At 35.5% G+C, this 18,587-nt stretch overlaps 1 protein-coding gene and 1 pseudogene across 1 annotated transcript; both read right to left on the bottom strand.

Moving 5' to 3' along the window:
- Window positions 1-453: 453 nt before the first annotated feature.
- LOC120211854 lies at window positions 454-9,279 on the bottom strand (annotated as a pseudogene).
- LOC120211853 (myosin-17-like) lies at window positions 5,439-18,356 on the bottom strand. Its single transcript, XM_039210320.1, has 39 exons — window positions 18,152-18,356; window positions 16,774-16,902; window positions 16,314-16,457; window positions 16,041-16,186; window positions 15,817-15,973; window positions 15,659-15,717; window positions 15,287-15,446; window positions 15,057-15,206; window positions 14,845-14,981; window positions 14,595-14,741; window positions 14,414-14,515; window positions 14,243-14,300; window positions 14,055-14,156; window positions 13,862-13,899; window positions 13,551-13,677; window positions 13,297-13,467; window positions 12,081-12,212; window positions 11,859-11,968; window positions 11,424-11,484; window positions 10,956-11,133; window positions 10,542-10,747; window positions 10,269-10,388; window positions 10,077-10,175; window positions 9,733-9,954; window positions 8,701-8,840; window positions 8,360-8,477; window positions 8,213-8,263; window positions 8,021-8,101; window positions 7,710-7,880; window positions 7,406-7,561; window positions 7,119-7,325; window positions 6,818-6,955; window positions 6,666-6,736; window positions 6,501-6,600; window positions 6,359-6,415; window positions 6,205-6,261; window positions 6,040-6,120; window positions 5,856-5,938; window positions 5,439-5,757 (listed from the first exon to the last, which is right to left on the bottom strand). The coding sequence occupies exons 1-39, from the start codon at window positions 18,152-18,154 to the stop codon at window positions 5,634-5,636; spliced, it is 4,593 nt and encodes a 1,530-aa protein (XP_039066251.1). The 5' UTR covers window positions 18,155-18,356; the 3' UTR covers window positions 5,439-5,633.
- Between the last annotated feature and the right edge of the window lie 231 nt (window positions 18,357-18,587).

Genomic DNA, 18,587 nt, shown 5'->3' with positions numbered 1-18,587 from the left:
TATTTCAAGAAGAATGAAGCGTTTAAGCAACATAGGAGGAGACCACCACCGACGATTACAAGATAAAAATCCTACTTAAAAATGAAATTTCAGCCAGTTATATCTATGTTTGTGTGCCTGCTACGGTGTGTGCTACAATGTGCTGCAAACACTGCAATGCAGGTTATGTAGGGGCAAAGCTCGGAAGTGCAGTTAAGTCAAAATCCAAACAAAACCGATCTTAATACGAAAAAATGTAGGGGGCAAAATACCATACAAGTTGACCAGAACATGAAAATACGAGTTCTATCTCCTCCGGCTAAATGGACTCAACAATTGCTGTTGATGATGCATTTAAATTTGAAATAAGAAGAAACAATTGTATCTAGCAATCTCAGAGTTCAACACAAATGAGGCAACGGAACATGCATACAAATAGAATCAATTCATCATAGCCTATTTAGTACCAAAGCATGTAGAAATTGTGTATTTCCAAATCTTGACTCGATAAACTCACACGGGTTTCCCAAATGTTACAATTCAAATGTATTTTTGCCTTCCACCATGGAGGGAATGTTCATATATTATACAGAAGTAATAAGGCATACTTACTATAACTACATCCTTCTCAAATTGTCTAGCCTTGCCTGTAGGTCACTATCTATCCCGCTGTCATCGTTCCCGGTTGCTTCTGCCTGTGCAGCGACCTTACCCTTTGAAGCTGGTGCCGCAACAGCAGAAGATGGTGCATTGACAAGCTGTGAATCAGATCAAGATAAGCCTAGTAAGTACATCGTAATAAGATAATCATGGAAAGAAAGGAAAACTATTAAAGCTGTGTGCAAGAAATGGTGAAAATGTCACCTCTTGATTGATATCAATCCCAATCTCATCAAGAACTTGGCTGACAAGTTCTTCAGTTTCCTCTTCTTCCTCATCGCCTTCCAAAGCATCATCAATTGCATCACCCATTACCTCACTAACCATCTCCATCTTCTCGTTCTGCATCTCAATTCTTGCATGATTTTCTGCAACGATGGTAAGTTCATCTGCCTGTTCATCTGGCCCATTGCCTTTGTCACACCTTTCATTGCTTCTCCCATCGCTTGAGTCGATTTCAATGTCTGAAGTAGTATAGAAAATTAGTCAAGCAATGAATTTTCACAGCTCAAGCCAAGTATTTACCCCCTAGTAAACAATGTTATATGATGAAAATAGAGCTATATCAATCTTCAACCCTATCTTCTTTTTTACATTTTGTCGGCAAAACAAAGTCAAATTTATTACCACAGGTAGAGAAGCCAAATTGCAGAACTTTCTATAAAATCCCCGCTATAGTTATGGTTAGTGACTTTAATGTACTTAACAAGCCTGACAAGAGACCATAACTTTTGAATTTCAATGTACGCAATTTGGTGGGGAGAAAATTACTCGCAAGAGATAAAATCTATAGACAAAAGAACATACTTGAATCCGAAGAGATACGCCTTGGAGCTGTGATTTAAGCTTATAGAACTTTTCAATCTGATGTCGTGTTCGGATAAGGTCTTTCGCCATCACCTTTACAGCTCCCTGAAAAAAGTTTCCATCAATAAAGCCATTTGGAGGATATAAACTAGGTGGGTATGACAACCAATTCATGTTGAAAAAGAAACATATAGATCATGCATAATAGCTTTAAAATGTTTAGAAGTTATAAGAAACCTAGTTTCCCTGATAAGACAGATGGAAAATACAATATTGAACCACAATGAGAAACTTATGACCACATCACTCGACTAATATCAAACAAAATACACACACACACACAAAATCAAGCAGCGAAATGATAAAAAGAATTGCAGACTCTTACACATATACTTGTGCATTTTATTTAAAAACCAGGAAGAAGAACAAAGCACTTCAACTTTTTCATAGAAATGGTAAGATGTCCCGTGGAAGTGGTTGTCAAATAAATCAAACTAAACCTTCAGAACACTAAGAACACATATAAAACAGAATCATCAAGCACTGGTCAAATCAGGTTAACATATTAAATCACCAATAAAGCAACCTCATGTATACCAAAAAGAGAAATATTTTTTACTCAAAATTGCCTTAAAAGAAATTTTCCAGCAGGTAAGCACTTGATCCACTATATTCTAGTTGAAAGCAGAATATAATAACACATACACAAAAACTAGGCAAAAAAATGTAACAGTATTGATGTAGAAAAAATAATTGACCATCTGCCCTTGCTTTGCACTTTTCTTTATCTCTGCAATCAGTTTCTTCTCTTGGTTCTGAAGACCTTGCCTCTCCCTCTCTATCTCTCTGATAGACTTGTCAATCATCCTCTTATTTTCCCGCAGAAGCTCTGAAACCAAATACCATAAATACTTTCAGATATTACCCAACATCACAATAAGAACCCGGAATTTACACATTACTGTTCAATAATTTGTAGAACCCCATTGAAATTTGAAACAAATATGAACAAACAACCATGGAACCATTGAAACAAATGAACAAACAGCCATGCAAACAATCAATCTTATTATCGAAAACTAAAGCAATAACAAACAGCACAAAATACTTTGCCTTTAATACCATAATTCAGTCATTTCAAAATTATCATGTAGCATTACATATCGAAAAATTGAAATATGATTAAAAGAAATAGTCGATCTCCACAAATAATCATCAGCAAAACAAATCAACTGTTATTTTAACCATATATAGTATTCAATTACCAGAATCCGTACCCGAAATTTAATAAGAATTTGAAACAAATATGAACAGACAACAATTCAACAGTTTGTAATACACCATAAAATGCCTGACCCACATCTTTCATGAAAATACATGGAATCTACACATTCTCATTTAATAATTTGTAAAACCCTATTGAATTTTGAAACAAATATGAACAAGTAACTGTGCAAACAATCGATCTTATTATCCAAAACTAAACCAAAAAAATGTAACCCTTAACAAAATTCACACAATATTAGCATTACATATCAACATTTCGAATTATAATAGAATTATAGAAAAAATTAGTCTCTCTCCACAAATAATCGTCAGCAGAATACAATCAACTCCTATTTTAATAAATTATATCATCCAATTACCAGAACCCTTATCAGGAATAACTTTACAAAATCCAAAGGGGACGATCAAAACGAAATTCATAGACTGTTTTTTCTCCGACATTAATAAAAAAATTGAAATAAATATGAACAAACAATCATTTAACCATTCAATAATTTTTAATACACCGACACACCTACACTTTTAGCTTGTATCTTTCCAGAAAACACAACATGGAATTTACACATTATCAACTTGGGAAAAAAATTGAAAATTGAAACAAAAATGAACAAAGAACCCTGCAAATGATCGCTCTTATTATCAAATAAAAAATAGCGCAAACACTTTTAACAATTTCTACAATAAAGCTGCTAGTTGAATCACGTATATTATCCAACTACTAAAATCCTTATCTGGAATCACTTTACACATCCAAATCCTTAACGATCTAAACGATAATCTTATACCCTTTCCCCCTTAATAAAAGATTTAATGACTAGATTAAAAAAAAAAGAAGCAAAAACAGATACCTGCGGGAGTTTTTCTCTTGCCAAAGAGGAAGCTCATGTTTGATCGATACTACGGGAAAAAGTGCCTGAAAATGAATCAGAGGATGCTTCAATGATCCGATCTGACGAAAAAAAGGGTTTTATGGTTGAATTTGGGAAGGAGATTGCTTCTTCAAGGTGGATTTATCGCTGCGCAGCGAAGCGAATACCGGCTTTTGGTTTGGGTCCTTTTACGCGCTATCGTAGTAGTGGTTAAGGAATGGGAATTTAGAATAGCGTAAACTACGTTTTTAGTAACTAAACTATTAATTTTAGTCCGATTCAATACTTAAACTTTTAATTTTATCAAAATCATACCTATATTTTAGTTATTGTTTCATTTTAGTAACCTTTCAAAATTTAAATTAAGTTTTGAAAAAATTAAAAGTTTAGGTACTAAAACGGGTCAAAACTTATAGTTTAGGTACTAAACACGTTAAATTTTTAACGGGAGTACTAAAATGAAATGGAAACTAAACAATATGTATGATTTTGAAAAATTTGAAAGTTTATGCACTAAAACGGATCAAAACTAATAGTTTAAGTATTAAATGCACAGTTTATTCTTTGGTGAAAATACCTTTTACGTCATCTCAATTTAAAAATTGGTTAAATTAGTTCTCTTATGAATTGATAATTTAGTCCCTATCAAATTTAAAAAATAACTATTAAGACTATTAATCATAGGGGGAAAATGTCAATTTAATTCAAACGTAGCTTTAATATGATTTGGTAGTTTATCTTCAGTCACCTCCACTATGTTAAAAAAATTGAGATTTAATTTAGTCTTAATCAAGTTTGACCGAAATTCATCGTATTCGATTAAAATTATTATTTCTAACGTAATCAATTAAAATATTTATTTAGTCGTATTTGAATAAAATTATTATTTCTAACGTAATCAATTAAAATATTTATTTAGTCGTCTTTGTCTTTACAATATCAGATCTGAATTAATCGATTAATAGATCGGATACCAATGACTAAAAAATATACTTATTGAATGTGGCTAAATATCATAAACTATAGATAACAACGATGTTGCCTTAATGGAATGACTAATTTATGATACCACAACCACTGGTAGGGTCGAGCTTGAATAGATTGAATCTCGAGCTCAATTCAAAAACTATTGTATAATTTGATCAAATATTATTATATAATTATATTTAATTTAAAATATAATTAAACATGTTTATTTAATATTCACGAACATATTCGTTTAATGTTCATTATATGTTCGTGGACATTTTCAGCTAGTATTCACGAACATATTGATTTAATGTTCGTGTAAATGCTCGTGAACATGTTCATTTACCGTTTGAACAAATGTCCACTTGCAAGTTAATGGTAAAATTACACACTAGTGTTTAAACTCTTTGTGCTTCATAGTTTGAACTTCAAGTTTCATTATATGTTCAATTTACTCCCTACATTCACCAAATTTAAAATGAAAAATAAAAAGTAAATGAATTTAGTTAAACGAGTTTATAAACAAGCTTTTTCGTGAGCATAAACAAACCGAATACTCCATTGTTCATGTTCATTCCTTTATTAAATGAATATAAAAAAATTGTTCATACTTGTTTATTTAACTTAACAAACAAACGCCATGCGAATAATTTTTGAACAGTTCACCGATTATTCTATACCCCTACCCATCACTTTTGTGTTCTCAATCATTCAAACAGTAGTAAAAGAAAATTTTGCATTTACACCATTAATCAAACAAATCATGACCTATAAAATCAACAATTGTAGTTAATTACACACAAAAATAAAAAATAACAAAAAAACCAAGCAAAAAAAAAAAACCGAAGGAGACCCTTGCCCCAATTTAAAAAAATGAAAAGACCAAAATACCCTTTTTGGGCAGAAAACAAACCTATTTCTCTCTTGCACATCATCACAAAAATGGTGACAATGGCTTCTTAAGACATACCCCCATGTCTTTGGAGCATGGGGAAAAGAATGAAAACCGGGAAAAATAAATAAACAGTATGATGTAGTTATATGCACGAATGAGTACAGTGATCAATCTGAACGTGGAAGTAAGAAACCGAACCCGGAGTTTTCTCGAATCAACGATGGAGGTTCAACGTCGGCTATGTCAACTTGTTGAAGGGACTTGGAGATGTCGTCCACTGTAAACGGGATGCTGCATCGACATATGAATTGTACATGTATAAGTCATGAAGCACGTATGGGCGTTTAAGTACTCGCCTACACACGAAGCGTAAAGGTGGTACAAACTACCTCGAGTCGTCGTCTAGTAGGAATGAACTACTAACGGCATTGTTGGAGTCCTCGGTCATCATAACTCTCATTTTCGCAATGACCTGTATCACGAAGAGTTTGTCGATAAATATTGCAGGTTTAGTATTTCACCAGTCGTATATGTTAACGTTAGTCGATCGGCATTTCGAGAGTTTGGACTTACATCTAATGACACAGTATGTGTTCCGTATTTGTCGTCCCAGTACATTGTGCTGATTCGGTATAATTGTTGTATGCTTAGTACCTGAAGAAACAACAACCCCAGAAAGTTGAAGATTTAATAGAGGAAAAAGTATTGTGATGAATCCGGAAGAGAAGGGGATGTTACCGGGCAAAGCTCTTTAGTTATTTCATCCAAGGTCTTTTTCGGTTTCTGATGAATAACCTGAGTTGCGGAGAAAAAACGGATCGGCGGTGAATCGTATGACATTGTCATTAGAAACCATTATCGGAACAAGAAATGTGATTTGAGTTAATCTAACCAGGAATCCGATAGCCTGTCTTATGTGCTTCAGTTCATCCCATGCCGAACCTGCATACTGTCCACAAGAAGAATTCTGGTAAAGGAACGAGCTAAAAGAAATTAAACGGTATAACAGTCGGAAATTATCGCCGAGAGTTTACTTCCTCGGTTGCCTCATTGCACCATTGTTCTAATTCGGCCAAGCCAGCTTTTACATACTCCCCATTACTGAACGAGCAACACTCGCGTCGCAAAAGAAGACTGCACGAAACACGAATTAGTCATGAACATATAACACAATCACGAAGGGAGACGAAGAGCGATACCTGTTGAATAGCTGAACGTTAATGAATGAGAATATCTGAGTGAACACTTTATGGGCTAAGAAAGGAGGTACCTGTCGAACCAGAAAAGCGAGACTTATAAAATCAGTAAAAATGTTACTATCTTCGTTTTCAATCAAAGTTTCATATCTTACATGGTTTGTTTTCATTATATTCAAATATCGGTTCAAGCTTTTCGCAATGCTTTGCCAATGAGCGATTAAAGCTTTCTGAACAACAGCATTTGCTTGAGTACGTCCCTTCACCATGCTAGCCCGTGATGTCCTAGGAGCCTGCATTGCATCGAATTGTCACCATAAATAAGCAATATCTGAAAGTAGCAGCTGTAAGTTACCGAGCCTCATGAGACATGGAACGACACATACGCGACTCGTAAAAAAACGTCTTATATTCTCATTTTAAAAACCAGAAAAGGAACCGAAAAGTAGAAATGACCTGAATACACATTCCAATCAGAGGAGAGATCTCTTTCTTTAGATTGTCTCTTATCATTCCATATATCTTCTCCAGGAAGGCGGTCAATTGTTGCTTAAACAGTAATGCAGGGTACTTGGCCTCAACTTGCCGAAAGTCATCTAGCCTACTAATCCCACGACCGCTTAGAACCGAAAGCCCAGGACTTTGGGGAGATCCACGTAGTCCCTAGAAAGCAGGAAAAGAAAAATTGATTAAATATATGGAAAGCGAGAAAATTTTCAGTAAAACAAATGATTGCTTCTTACTTGAGACATCCTCCCAAAGAGTGAAGCCGATGATGCCCTTCGCCTTTGTGGCGTCAAACTTGCAGCTCCACTTGCTTTAAGTGTGCGTTGGAGCAGCAACAATAACGTTGACGAGTTGGATAACCAATACGCTAAGACATCATTATTGCCTTGGACCTTCAGTAAGGTAGACATGACTTATTAATAATATTCTTTTCATCCGAGCAAAAAATGCGAAACGAAAGAGACAAGATGCTGACAATTGCAGCTCGAAGCTGTTCCGTTTAATAACGTAGAAAACTTTAAAATCCAAACTATAGCTTACCTCTATGGAAGAAGCTATTGTTTGAATGATGCGGTCGAAAACAGTCGTTTTTTCAACTTCGAATGACCTCCAGTGTAGAAGACATTTGTAAATAACACAAGCAGCAATTGGTTTGCTCCCAGAGAATCCCAAATTTTGTGATATACACTTGATCAGGAGGTCCTGGTTCTCCTAAAACACAAAAGGAAGATTACAAGCAATAAATCAGAACTGGTACATGCATATGAACAGAAATCTACCGCTCAAAATTATCGGATAAGATACGAGAATCGAGTTCAATAGAAGTGTCATGCATTTCAATGGCCGCTAACCTGCTGCTTTTCATTGAGGTTTTTCTGAGGTTTTTCCTCGGATTCAGGCTCGCGTACATTCGATATGGCGAGAGTCATGTCCTGAGAAGATACTAAGCAGTAAGCAAATATAAAATAACTGATAGTCTGATAGAACATCTTATATCCTATAAAGATTCAGTTTCCATTATCGGAAACAACGATATTCCTTACCGATAGAACCTTTGTTTCTCCATTTATAACATTTCCATTCTCGGGTGTCCTCTGCAAATTAATTAACAAATACTCAGGATATATTTTTCTAAGCATGGTACTTACAATATGAGGATTTGAAATGAACTAATAATATCCAACTTTTACCGGAACAATCATTGTTCTTTGTCTTGCAGTCAAAGGTTTCCCAGTTGGTGATATTGCCAGTGACTGTTGACGAAGTACTTGAATCTCGGATTGTGAATTGGAAAGTTTCTCTTCCAACCTGAAGCATAGAATGAATGAACTTTTAAGAGGTTGAATGATATTAAATCAAAAGGTTTTCAATTAGACGTGAGGAACAGGGAAAGGGCGCTTGCAAAAAGCAGTAAATGAAGTAAAATGTGCGGCAGACATTAGAGTGTCATGAGTCATGACAACCAGATAGGATAGGAAAAGAGATGGTTAATTTGATACTGTATTCAAACGAGTTTCTTTTCGACACAGACCTCTGCGCAGATTCCTGAAGTTGGTCCACTTTTCGTTCCGAGTCTTCAAGTTTCTTTATTAGCTCTGCATTTCGGGCTTCAGCATCCGTACAGGCATTACGAGCCTCCTCCATGGCTTTCCTTTCTGATAGCAATGAAGCCTGCAAAGACAATCGAACATCATCCTGGCTGTTATTATCAAAGTTTCTAAAGACTTCAGATACACACACACACATTTAAGTTAATTACTCAACGATATCTTGCACGAGAAAGAGAATCCGCATTATGCATCAAATGATGATACCAACCCATTGCATGATTTACTAATTTCAGATAACTACAGTAAGTAATTACTGACTTGTTATCATCCTTGATTTTTATCCTGCAACTCGATTGAAACATCAACATTAATTGTTTCATATTCATATCTTGCTTGTCAATTTCATCTAGAGATGGCAATGGGTCAGGTTTTTGGTCAACACGACCCAATAATCGTATACTCCCCACCTGACTCAACCCAACACGAAGAGTATATTCCTCCTACACGAACCCGATCCAACCCAAATTTTTTAAGTATAAACCCGACCCGATGTAAAATAAGGACTTAATTTTAAAAAACTATAGAGAAAGGAGTATTATAACAATTATCCCTAAATTTATAGGAAAAAATTATACTATTATCCCGGGTAAGGTTGGAGGTTTTTCACCCTCCACTCAAACCCAACCTGACCTCATCTTATATAAAATCCGACCCGAACCTGATTTAGAAAAAACAACTCGATTGGGTCGGGTTGGGTCAGAATCCGTTGGTTTCATGTTAAATTTTCATTGCTAATTTCATCTGATTTTCAGTTTTGATAGGCTTCGGAAGTTGTAGCCATTGGCAGAACTTAAATCATATCAGCACATGGAGCAACAGCCAACATTCATTATGTGCTTCGACAGGAAATAAAACTATTTTGCATATATTCAAATTAAATTTCTTACAGAATATCAAAGAAAGGAAAGAGACAGAGAATAACCAACCACAATGATACAGGTTAGACTTCTTACCTTCAAACTCTCTACCTCGGCTGTTAAGGAATCGATCTTTTCAGTGTCCTGGACTATGACAGGTGTCTCCTTGACGACAGGAGGAGCTTCCTCAAGAGCTTTCCGAGCAGCTTCTTGCTCTTGCTTGACTCGCGCATTTGCTTCTTCCACTTGTAATTGCATTGCATGCAAAGCATCCTGTAACTTGGCAATTTCTTGTGCCTTCTCCTCTTCTAAATCAGTCTGTTGCAGAATTATAAAGTAAAGGTTTAACTGGTTAGAACAGGTAATAGTTATGTTTTACAGAAGACTGCAACAACTGTAAATGAAAACATATGTTAGAACATATAAAGGGCACAAATTACCCTCAAACGTTTCTCAAGCGACAAACGCCATGTAAGTTCTTCCACGCGCTTTTCGAGTTTGTCTTTTGCTTCTTTCAGAGCCCCTGTTTCTCGGGCAGCCTAAACCGATTAAGAGTAATTATAATGTTAGTTTAAAGCGCAAATTGTATTAAATCTTTTGTGAGCAAAGTTTCGTAAAGAATATGATCAAACCATCTTAAGCTTTCTGAGCTCTTTCCTCGCAACCCTTCTCCTCCAACCGCACTGAGTAGAAAGTGCAGCTTTCTGGAGATTCTTATAATAAGAGTACGCAGCATGGAAACGGAAAGTAGCCTGAATGTTTGAAAATAGAATTCAGTCAATATTCAATTTTCTGAATTGAGTTTGATACCTTCACTTATGAAGCAATGATGGGTGCAACTTTCTTTCCAAAATCACATTAATTTTATAGACTGAGAGAACATTTTCAACTGGTTGTAGTAATACCTGAACGATAATAGCAGCCTTTGTTTGCTTTCTGAATCGGAACTCGTTTCGAGCGGTCATTGCCCTTAAGCCAGTTTGCAACGTTATTGCCGACAACCTGACATTTAAATAGGATTCCCTAGAAATGTACCGCCTAAAGTTCTTTTGGATCTTCACTGCAGCTGCTTCCCTTCTCAACTGCTCATAGAGTTTGCAGGCTAATATGCCTAGTTACAGTGAAAGAGAAAACAGACAGGCCATAAATAGGATAAACATTTCAGTGTGCTGTAACCCACACACCCACCCCTCCCCCATAAAAAAATAATCTGAGAGCCATTATTGCATGTCAAAAAAATACTTCCATATTTCTATTTGTGAAATTCATTAGCTTCATACATTTTGAAAAGAGAACTTTCAATGACACTAAAATTATACCTCGCCAATGAGATTGCATCATGATTGCTGCTTTACGTAGGGCAATGAACTCCTTCCGTGCAATATACGTCCGGATTTGCCTTTGAATGGTTCTGGCTGCACGTCCAAGCACTTCTGCTCTCCTAGCATCTAATTCAGCCATCTGACCAGCTCGAAGGAAAACTTTGGTCTTACCTATCTGTCATGCAAACTGTGTTAAACAGGGTGTACAACAAACCCACTCATGAAAGGCAGACTAATCATTGTGTATGGATGATCACTCAAAAATATTTAATCATGGATTTAAGAAAATGCTCAAGAATTAGGTAACCCATCAGATATTTTACCATTTTGGCTTAGATTTAAGCAGATGGGAAAGCAAAATTACATTTCTACGATAAACAGGATCTCCAATTAACCTCTCACCCCATTGTATTTCCTAAATGCCATGACCAAAATTAAAAACTCCAAGGAGGGAGTTTCAGTTACCTGATAGCCTTTCAACCCCATCTTATCCAGGATCATTTGACAGGCAACCATGTCATCATGACTACACATACAAACACACATAAAAGAAAATTTTAAAATCATACCCAACAGTAGGGAACAGGTAAACTAGGAGCCACAAAATACGTTACAGAATTATCAACATCAACCAATATACAATAAAGTGAATCAGTTACATAATTCAATGGTTTAAATTGACTAGAAAGATTTAAAAGTGCATGTTCAAGTTCTTCAATTTCTTGACCAACCACGAGAAAGGATTTTACTTGGAGCATCCATCACATAACTCAAATTAGTAAGAAATACGATGCAGATTTTTAATTTACATATCATCAAGGTAAGCATCCTCTGAATGAATATGTCTATCTCTGTCACAAAACTTATCACAAATTTAAAGCTACAAAATTTGCAACTCACTTTCCCTCCAGAATTCCTGGAGCAAGAAGACCAAAACGGTTAAGAAACTCATTAAACGTTCTTCTTGTTGGATATCCAGCACAGCTGATCCTAATTGCCTCAAGAACACCCTATAAGAAAGAAATGACAAATAATTTCAACTGACATGGCCATCAAAAGTACCAGTTTTGATAGTTTGGAGCAGAAGAAATAGAGATCGTTATACTGATAAATTGTACTCACACCACAACGTAATTGCTGAATTATATTGGCATTCTCAAAAATTGCAGGCTTGAGGACATTGTTGGGCTTCACACATCTTATATAGTGAGGTTCTGTTGAGTTCAATGTCTCCATTAAAGATTGAAGTTGCAGCTGCAATATTTAAAACAATTTTCACTTACATAGAAGAAATCATATAAAATTTCAAGTTAAAAAGTCAGTTGTTGCAATTGTAAGTGAAAGAGTGGAACTATCAACTATGTCATCTGTCTCTAGCATTTATTTTAAAACTAACACCATATGGATTATTATATATAACACAAGACAAATAAGCAGTTTGTCAAATCTATCACAGTACCATGAAACTTGAATAAAACTAAACTCAGTTTGTCTCTAGCATTTATTTATTTTTTGATAGGAATAGGAGGCCTCATTAAAAACCTCCCTCATAGTTAGCGGAAGGAGGAAAAGAGTACCTCAATTTATTAATAAACCATGATTACATAAGAATACCTTTACACAATAACCACCCCGAAATAAAACACATAACAGAACATCAATATAGCAGTAAACATTCAACCAATCCCCTCCTTAGCTAACTTGTCTGCCTCCCAATTACTGCTCCTAGGAATCCATCTAACCAAAAACCTCCCTAGTAGAAATTAAGGCCCCAATTTCCCCAATCAAAGAACTTGCCCCTAGCATTTATTAATGTTGAGAGCATCAGTTTGTTACCAAATTTAGTGTAGAACAATTCAATACTTGTAAGAATGACTGAATTTATGGTTTTTATAAGCAATGTAATGTGTATGAGCTGGTTAGGTTATATTTTCTGTATGCTTAACTCGAGAAAGCTACTACTCAATCCTAAATCAAGGTTTGGTTTGGTTTGGTCTGACCAGTACACTTCTAAGATGCCCAAAAGCAAAATAGGGTCAGTTTTGAATTAGGGATCAAGGAGGCTTTTAACATCTTTATTTAAGTAGGTTTGAAGCATTCTGAAAGCTTCACTTTTCCAATGAGCATTAGTTTCTACTTTGTAACACGGAAACGTGATGAACCTACATTACCCAGACTCTTCATTTTCCCCAAAGTGCTCAAAGTTCAACACTTCTGTCTGACACATATTTCAACAGGTGTATAAGGGTACAGCTCCTAATACGTGGAAAATTTTAGAAAAATCAAGTATATCGTGTCTGGCACTCATCTCAATAGATAGAGTTGACAATTAGATTACCTTAAAGCGTGATCCAATGGATGAAAATTTGGATGATTTTGAAGATTCTTCAGCAGGAGGAGGAAACAAACAAGCCACAAAGGAGCACTTTGAGGCCGTCAGAAGATCCTGATGTTCAGCCACTACATAATCTTTGTTCTTGTCAAGGAACAAATCTGCCAGATAAGTTACCTGGGAGAGGAAACATAACATACGGTTTAGCTATCTACATAGTTGCAGAAATTTTATAGATATACTGAAGAAAAACATGTTACCTCTCCAGCATAGTGAGAAATGGTAAAACTAGTACGAGATAGCTTTGGTTTAATAAAACGCTTGTTGTTTTTGAATGTCTGGAACAACTTCTGAGCAAATGTTTCATGTGTGGACTTAGGAAACATACTGCATAAAGCAGTCAAGTAAACATGAAATCAACCAAAAGAAAATAAAGGAATGTGACAAACAGCGCATGTATTTTCTTCATTAAATATGTTATGCATCATATAGACATGTACACAAACAATAATGACTTTGGTTTACTAAAGCTTCAAAATATCAAACAGAGAAAAAAATACTAGCTGCATACCAGGCTTCATCCAGAAGTGCAATAATTCCTCCAGGTTTCTGCAGAAAGATAGAGTAAGCAATATTAATTATGCAAAATGATGCATGAGACAGACAGTGAAGAATACTAAAACTCATAAAGAGAAAAAAATCATATTTTTGGGAAGATCAGATCATATAAATTAACAAGATACGAGCAAGCAACAACTTTGAACCTTCTCTATCAAATCCAACACATCTTGGTTATCAACAAATTCTATGTAGCTCCAATTGATTTCTTCTTTTGTGTATTCCTCCTGTTCCATTTTAAAAACATGCTGCAAAGACAAAATAACCATATTTTCAGAATAAGCATGGCCAAGGTAGCATCTGATGTAGGGAAACAACATAGAATTTACCAAACCTGATTGAAATGTTGCTGCAGTTTTTCATTTGTAAAATTGATGCAAAACTGCTCAAAACTATTGACAGAAGAAGACATGCAAAATCTTGTTAGCTACAATAGTAAATATTCCATTTAATTGTATTTAAAGGTAAATATCTTATTATTCTAAAAAAGAGGTAAATGTCTTACCTATTAAACTTAAAGCTCTCAAACCCATAGATATCAAGAACTCCAATCAATTGCTTTGAGTTTGGATCTTGTCCAATTGAAGAGTTGATCTTATCAACAAGCCTGACAGAAATAAAGAGAACTCTTTCAGAGGTTCATGCACTGTGGTTGGATGAAAAAGGAACTGATGAAGTTTCTTTACCAATCGAACAAGCGAGAATAGATGGTTTTAGCTAATGCATCCCTGCTACCGACTGCAGCAACAGGATCTAGAGGTCTTTTGATAATTTCTTCAGGGGTAACCATTACTCGCTTTATCATTGCATCTTCCAAGCTCTTGACATCACACCTATTATATATATACATACGTATAGGTTACGAAACACGTGGATTAAAGAAACAAAATATGCAAGGTAAGGAATGAAGAAACATATTCAAGAAATGGCCCATACTTCAGCAGCTCGGCAGTCGTATTAAGATGGAACCTAGATTTCTCATCGTTGATAACAGATGAGTCAGCCTCAGCTCCCTTAGCAAACTCAACATTCCCAAGGTGTAAAATGGCAGCCACAACACGAAAAATTGCCTCCTGAAATGATCATTCATTGTGAAAATATGAATGCACAATGCACTATTTCTGAAACTAGCAGAATAAATTACTGACCTGCTCTTCCTCACTGATTCCTACTACATCCATGGCCCTTATAGTTGCAATGTATTCCTGAGCATCATCTACTCCATCCAATACATAGCAGTCTGATTGATTAAGGTAATGGAAAGATCTAGGGTCACCCAACTTAAACTTTTCTTTAACCTGAAAATTGTTAGAGAACATTATCAGTCATTGTATATTATTATCAGCATATATAAGTCTAAAAAGCAAGGTCGTAATACCTCTGGTGGTGCTGCACAAAGAAGGTAAAAGCAGTGGTAGTTTCTTTCAGGACCTGATATTTGGCAAACTCGAGACCGTTCCAGCAAATATGTACGAACAGCCGCCCCAGATATCCTCCCATTCTTGTCAAATTGAAGCTCGACAAATTTTCCAAAACGACTGAATACAACCAAGAGGCAGGAAAACTCATAAACTAATTCAGAGAAATGATAAATCAAACAATAAATCGGAGAAACAGTTTTTGTATTAAAATAGTCTGATCAGCACCAATGGCTGAAACATGAACCAGCCTTTGATATTACAAGCGAGGCACGGAATATGCTATCATGGTTGAAGAAGGTTGTGATTTTTCAGGTTCCATAACAAACTACCTTGAGTTGTTGTTCCTAACAGTTTTTGCATTTCCAAAAGCTTCAAGAACAGGATTTGACTGCAAAAGTTGTACATCCAATATCAAGCCAGTTAAATGTTATCATTTTTGTCAATTCCTTCAAGGCCATGAGAGTGTCGGGTTTAAGATTCATCTTACTTCGAGAACTTGTTGTTCAACTGTCCGCCCTTCAACTCCAGATCGACCACCAAGGTATGCAAGGTAACGCATAAGCATCTTTGTAGTCTCAGTCTTACCAGCACCACTTTCTCCACTAACTAGAATTGAGTTGCTTTTCCCCTCATTAATCATTGCCCTGTTTCAATGATAAATCAGAGACAGCATTCATTGGAAATTCTGATGTTCGGTAGGATGTCATTTACCTATATGCAACGTCTGCAACAGCAAAAACATGAGGACTCAGCTCTCCAAATGCAGCCCCTTTATACTGTTCCATCATGTGAGTATCATACAGGTGTGGTAACCTTTGGAATGGATTTATAGCAATCAGGATATTTCCAGTGTATGTCTGAGGAAAATAGAAAAGAACAGCACTTCAGCAGGAAAGGCTATGATGACTTCAAAATAAAAAATCACATCTCTTCCTCAAAATTTACTTCAACATGTGAAAAGAGAAACAGCAGAAAATATCTTACATAGATTTCATTAAGTTCGTATCTCATAGCCAAGTTATGCAGAACTCCAGGTTCATGCAAGTATGAGAGCTTTGTCATGTCATCAACACCTCCAGGAGGTGCTTCAGTATCTTTTGGATAAACCTTTGAGATATTTGCCACAGCCTGCAATCAGTTCATTGGTCAGTAAGAGTATTACGAATAGAATCTATTCCCTAACAACCCATGCCACCCCACCCCCACCCCACCCCCTCCAAAAAGAAAGAAAAAAAAGATAAGCAAAGCAGCAAACAATATAGTAGATGTAAACATCAAAGTTCCATTTTGAAATGACTAAATGAACTCTGGACACACTTCAAACTACATACTAGCCTGTTGTACCAAAGCTATACACAGCTTGATGCGGCCTTGTCTGCCTACTAACTCATAAGTAGCTCATGCTCCAGATATACATACCAACAAAAGATAAAAATAAACTCACGGTTTTTCCATCTGTTGTCTTCGCATGAACTTCTTCACCACTGATTTTAAAAACTTCTCCTTCAGTCCATGCAAGTGTGGGATCTTCGACCCATACATGAGAACCAACAATAATGTTAACAGGAACAGCCTGTGAAAATATGGAAGCATTAACTATCGAAAGAAAGAAAGAAAGAAAGTTTAAAAACCCAGTTATAAACAATGCATATCAGTTTAAGATGAACAAAAGAATAGAATTTGAGGAAGAAGATCAAGAATGAATTAATTTCTCATCTCCAATAAGCAGTTCTTTGAAATGAGAATATACCGTCTTAAAGGACAATCCAGCTCATAAACAATGCCTATTAGTTTAAGATGAACAACAATTGAACTGCTGTGTTTGCCAAGGTGTAAAATATTATTATTGTTGTTAATAAATAAAAGCGTATAAAAATGGTTAAAAAAAGGCAAACAAAAGAAAATGATCAATGCCAATAACTCAATGACAAGCAGCCGCATAAACAAAGAAATATTTCTTAGGCTCGGTGAGAATTTCATAACAATTGAATGAAACTATATCAGGTATTATAACTTAAACTTCGTTCATAGAACATGAATTCTTCAATAACCAATTATGCACTGTATATATGTTCAGCATCCAAAAGAAATGATAAATTGGCCTAAAATGGCATCCACCAAACTCACTGGCATAGTAACATGGCCTTACTATGATATCTTCAACCTCCATTCCAACTGCCAACATTAGTCTAATTATGGTACCAATAACTACCACCAACTTTTCACCATCCACACCCAATACTTTATTCATTGTCCCTCGATACAGACTTGGCATGAAAGAACAAAACAACTAGCCATTTTATCAACAGTTTGACATCAAACGAGAGCTCATATTTTTTTAGTGACATTTCAATCATGTTATTACCAATATATATATATATATATATTATGATTTACGTTTAAACCTGAAAAATTGATCATATACTCTATACAGCTCATTCAAATCAAAGAAGCTCGTAAAGATATAAACAAAATACAACACCGATCAATATCGCTCTAAATCTGGACTGCATTTCGAGTTTCCAATCAAGTAATGTGAATATCAAATTTTCTGATCTTATAAACTTATGTATTTTAATCCGTAATTCAGATGGCATTCATCATTTTCCAAAATAACATGAAGAGCAAAAAAGAAAATGTCACAGCATGGAACACATCAAGGAATTTTCCTATATAATATTAAGATTACTAAATCTATAAAAATATATAATTAATAAAAATAAACTAAAAAAAGTAAAGTAGGCACAAAATAACAAGCTGGCACGTTCAACCGATTCAACTCAGCCAAAATAAAGGGAAAAAACAGCTAAGCAATCGAGTACCATGGCGATTATACACAGCGATCTTCCTTCTATCTACTCATCCGATACACGATCGAATCGAGGAAAAGCTGATCGGCGAGTCAGATCGGACCAAAAAAAAATGAGCTGATGATAGCTCAAAGAGCTTTTAGCCAAAACAAATATTTCTCAGAAACCAAACACACAGAAAGATGGCAGTTGATTTCAAAAGCAAGCGACCAACAACAATGAGCAAACCTTCTTCGTTTTCTCTCTCACGATTTTTGAAATCTTTTTCAACTTTTTTTTTTGGGAAATCAAAATGCAAAGAAATGAAGCGAATGAAGGATGGCGAGGTGACTTATATACAAAGCAAAAGGTTTAAAAGTTTTTTTCTTTTTTGAATTATAGTTTTTTTTTTTGTTACAGTGTCAACTGGGGTCCAACAAAGCGTTGGGGTTGGCGAAGATGGTCTTAG

This window comes from Hibiscus syriacus, unplaced genomic scaffold, assembly GCF_006381635.1.
Source record: "Hibiscus syriacus cultivar Baekdansim isolate YM2019G1 unplaced genomic scaffold, ASM638163v2 tig00109987_pilon, whole genome shotgun sequence".
In the NCBI taxonomy this organism is placed as follows: domain Eukaryota; kingdom Viridiplantae; phylum Streptophyta; class Magnoliopsida; order Malvales; family Malvaceae; genus Hibiscus; species Hibiscus syriacus.
Note: the sequence above shows the minus strand (reverse complement) of the source record. Positions and strands in the feature narration are given on the sequence as shown.

Excerpts from the sequence above, each read along its gene's own strand:
- LOC120211853 (XM_039210320.1), bottom strand. Across the intron at positions 14,301-14,413 it reads GAGAGCTTTAAGTTTAATAG|TTTTGAGCAGTTTTGCATCA; the intron begins GTAAGACATTTA and ends TTCTGTCAATAG. Across the intron at positions 5,758-5,855 it reads CTACTAGACGACGACTCGAG|CATCCCGTTTACAGTGGACG; the intron begins GTAGTTTGTACC and ends ATGTCGATGCAG.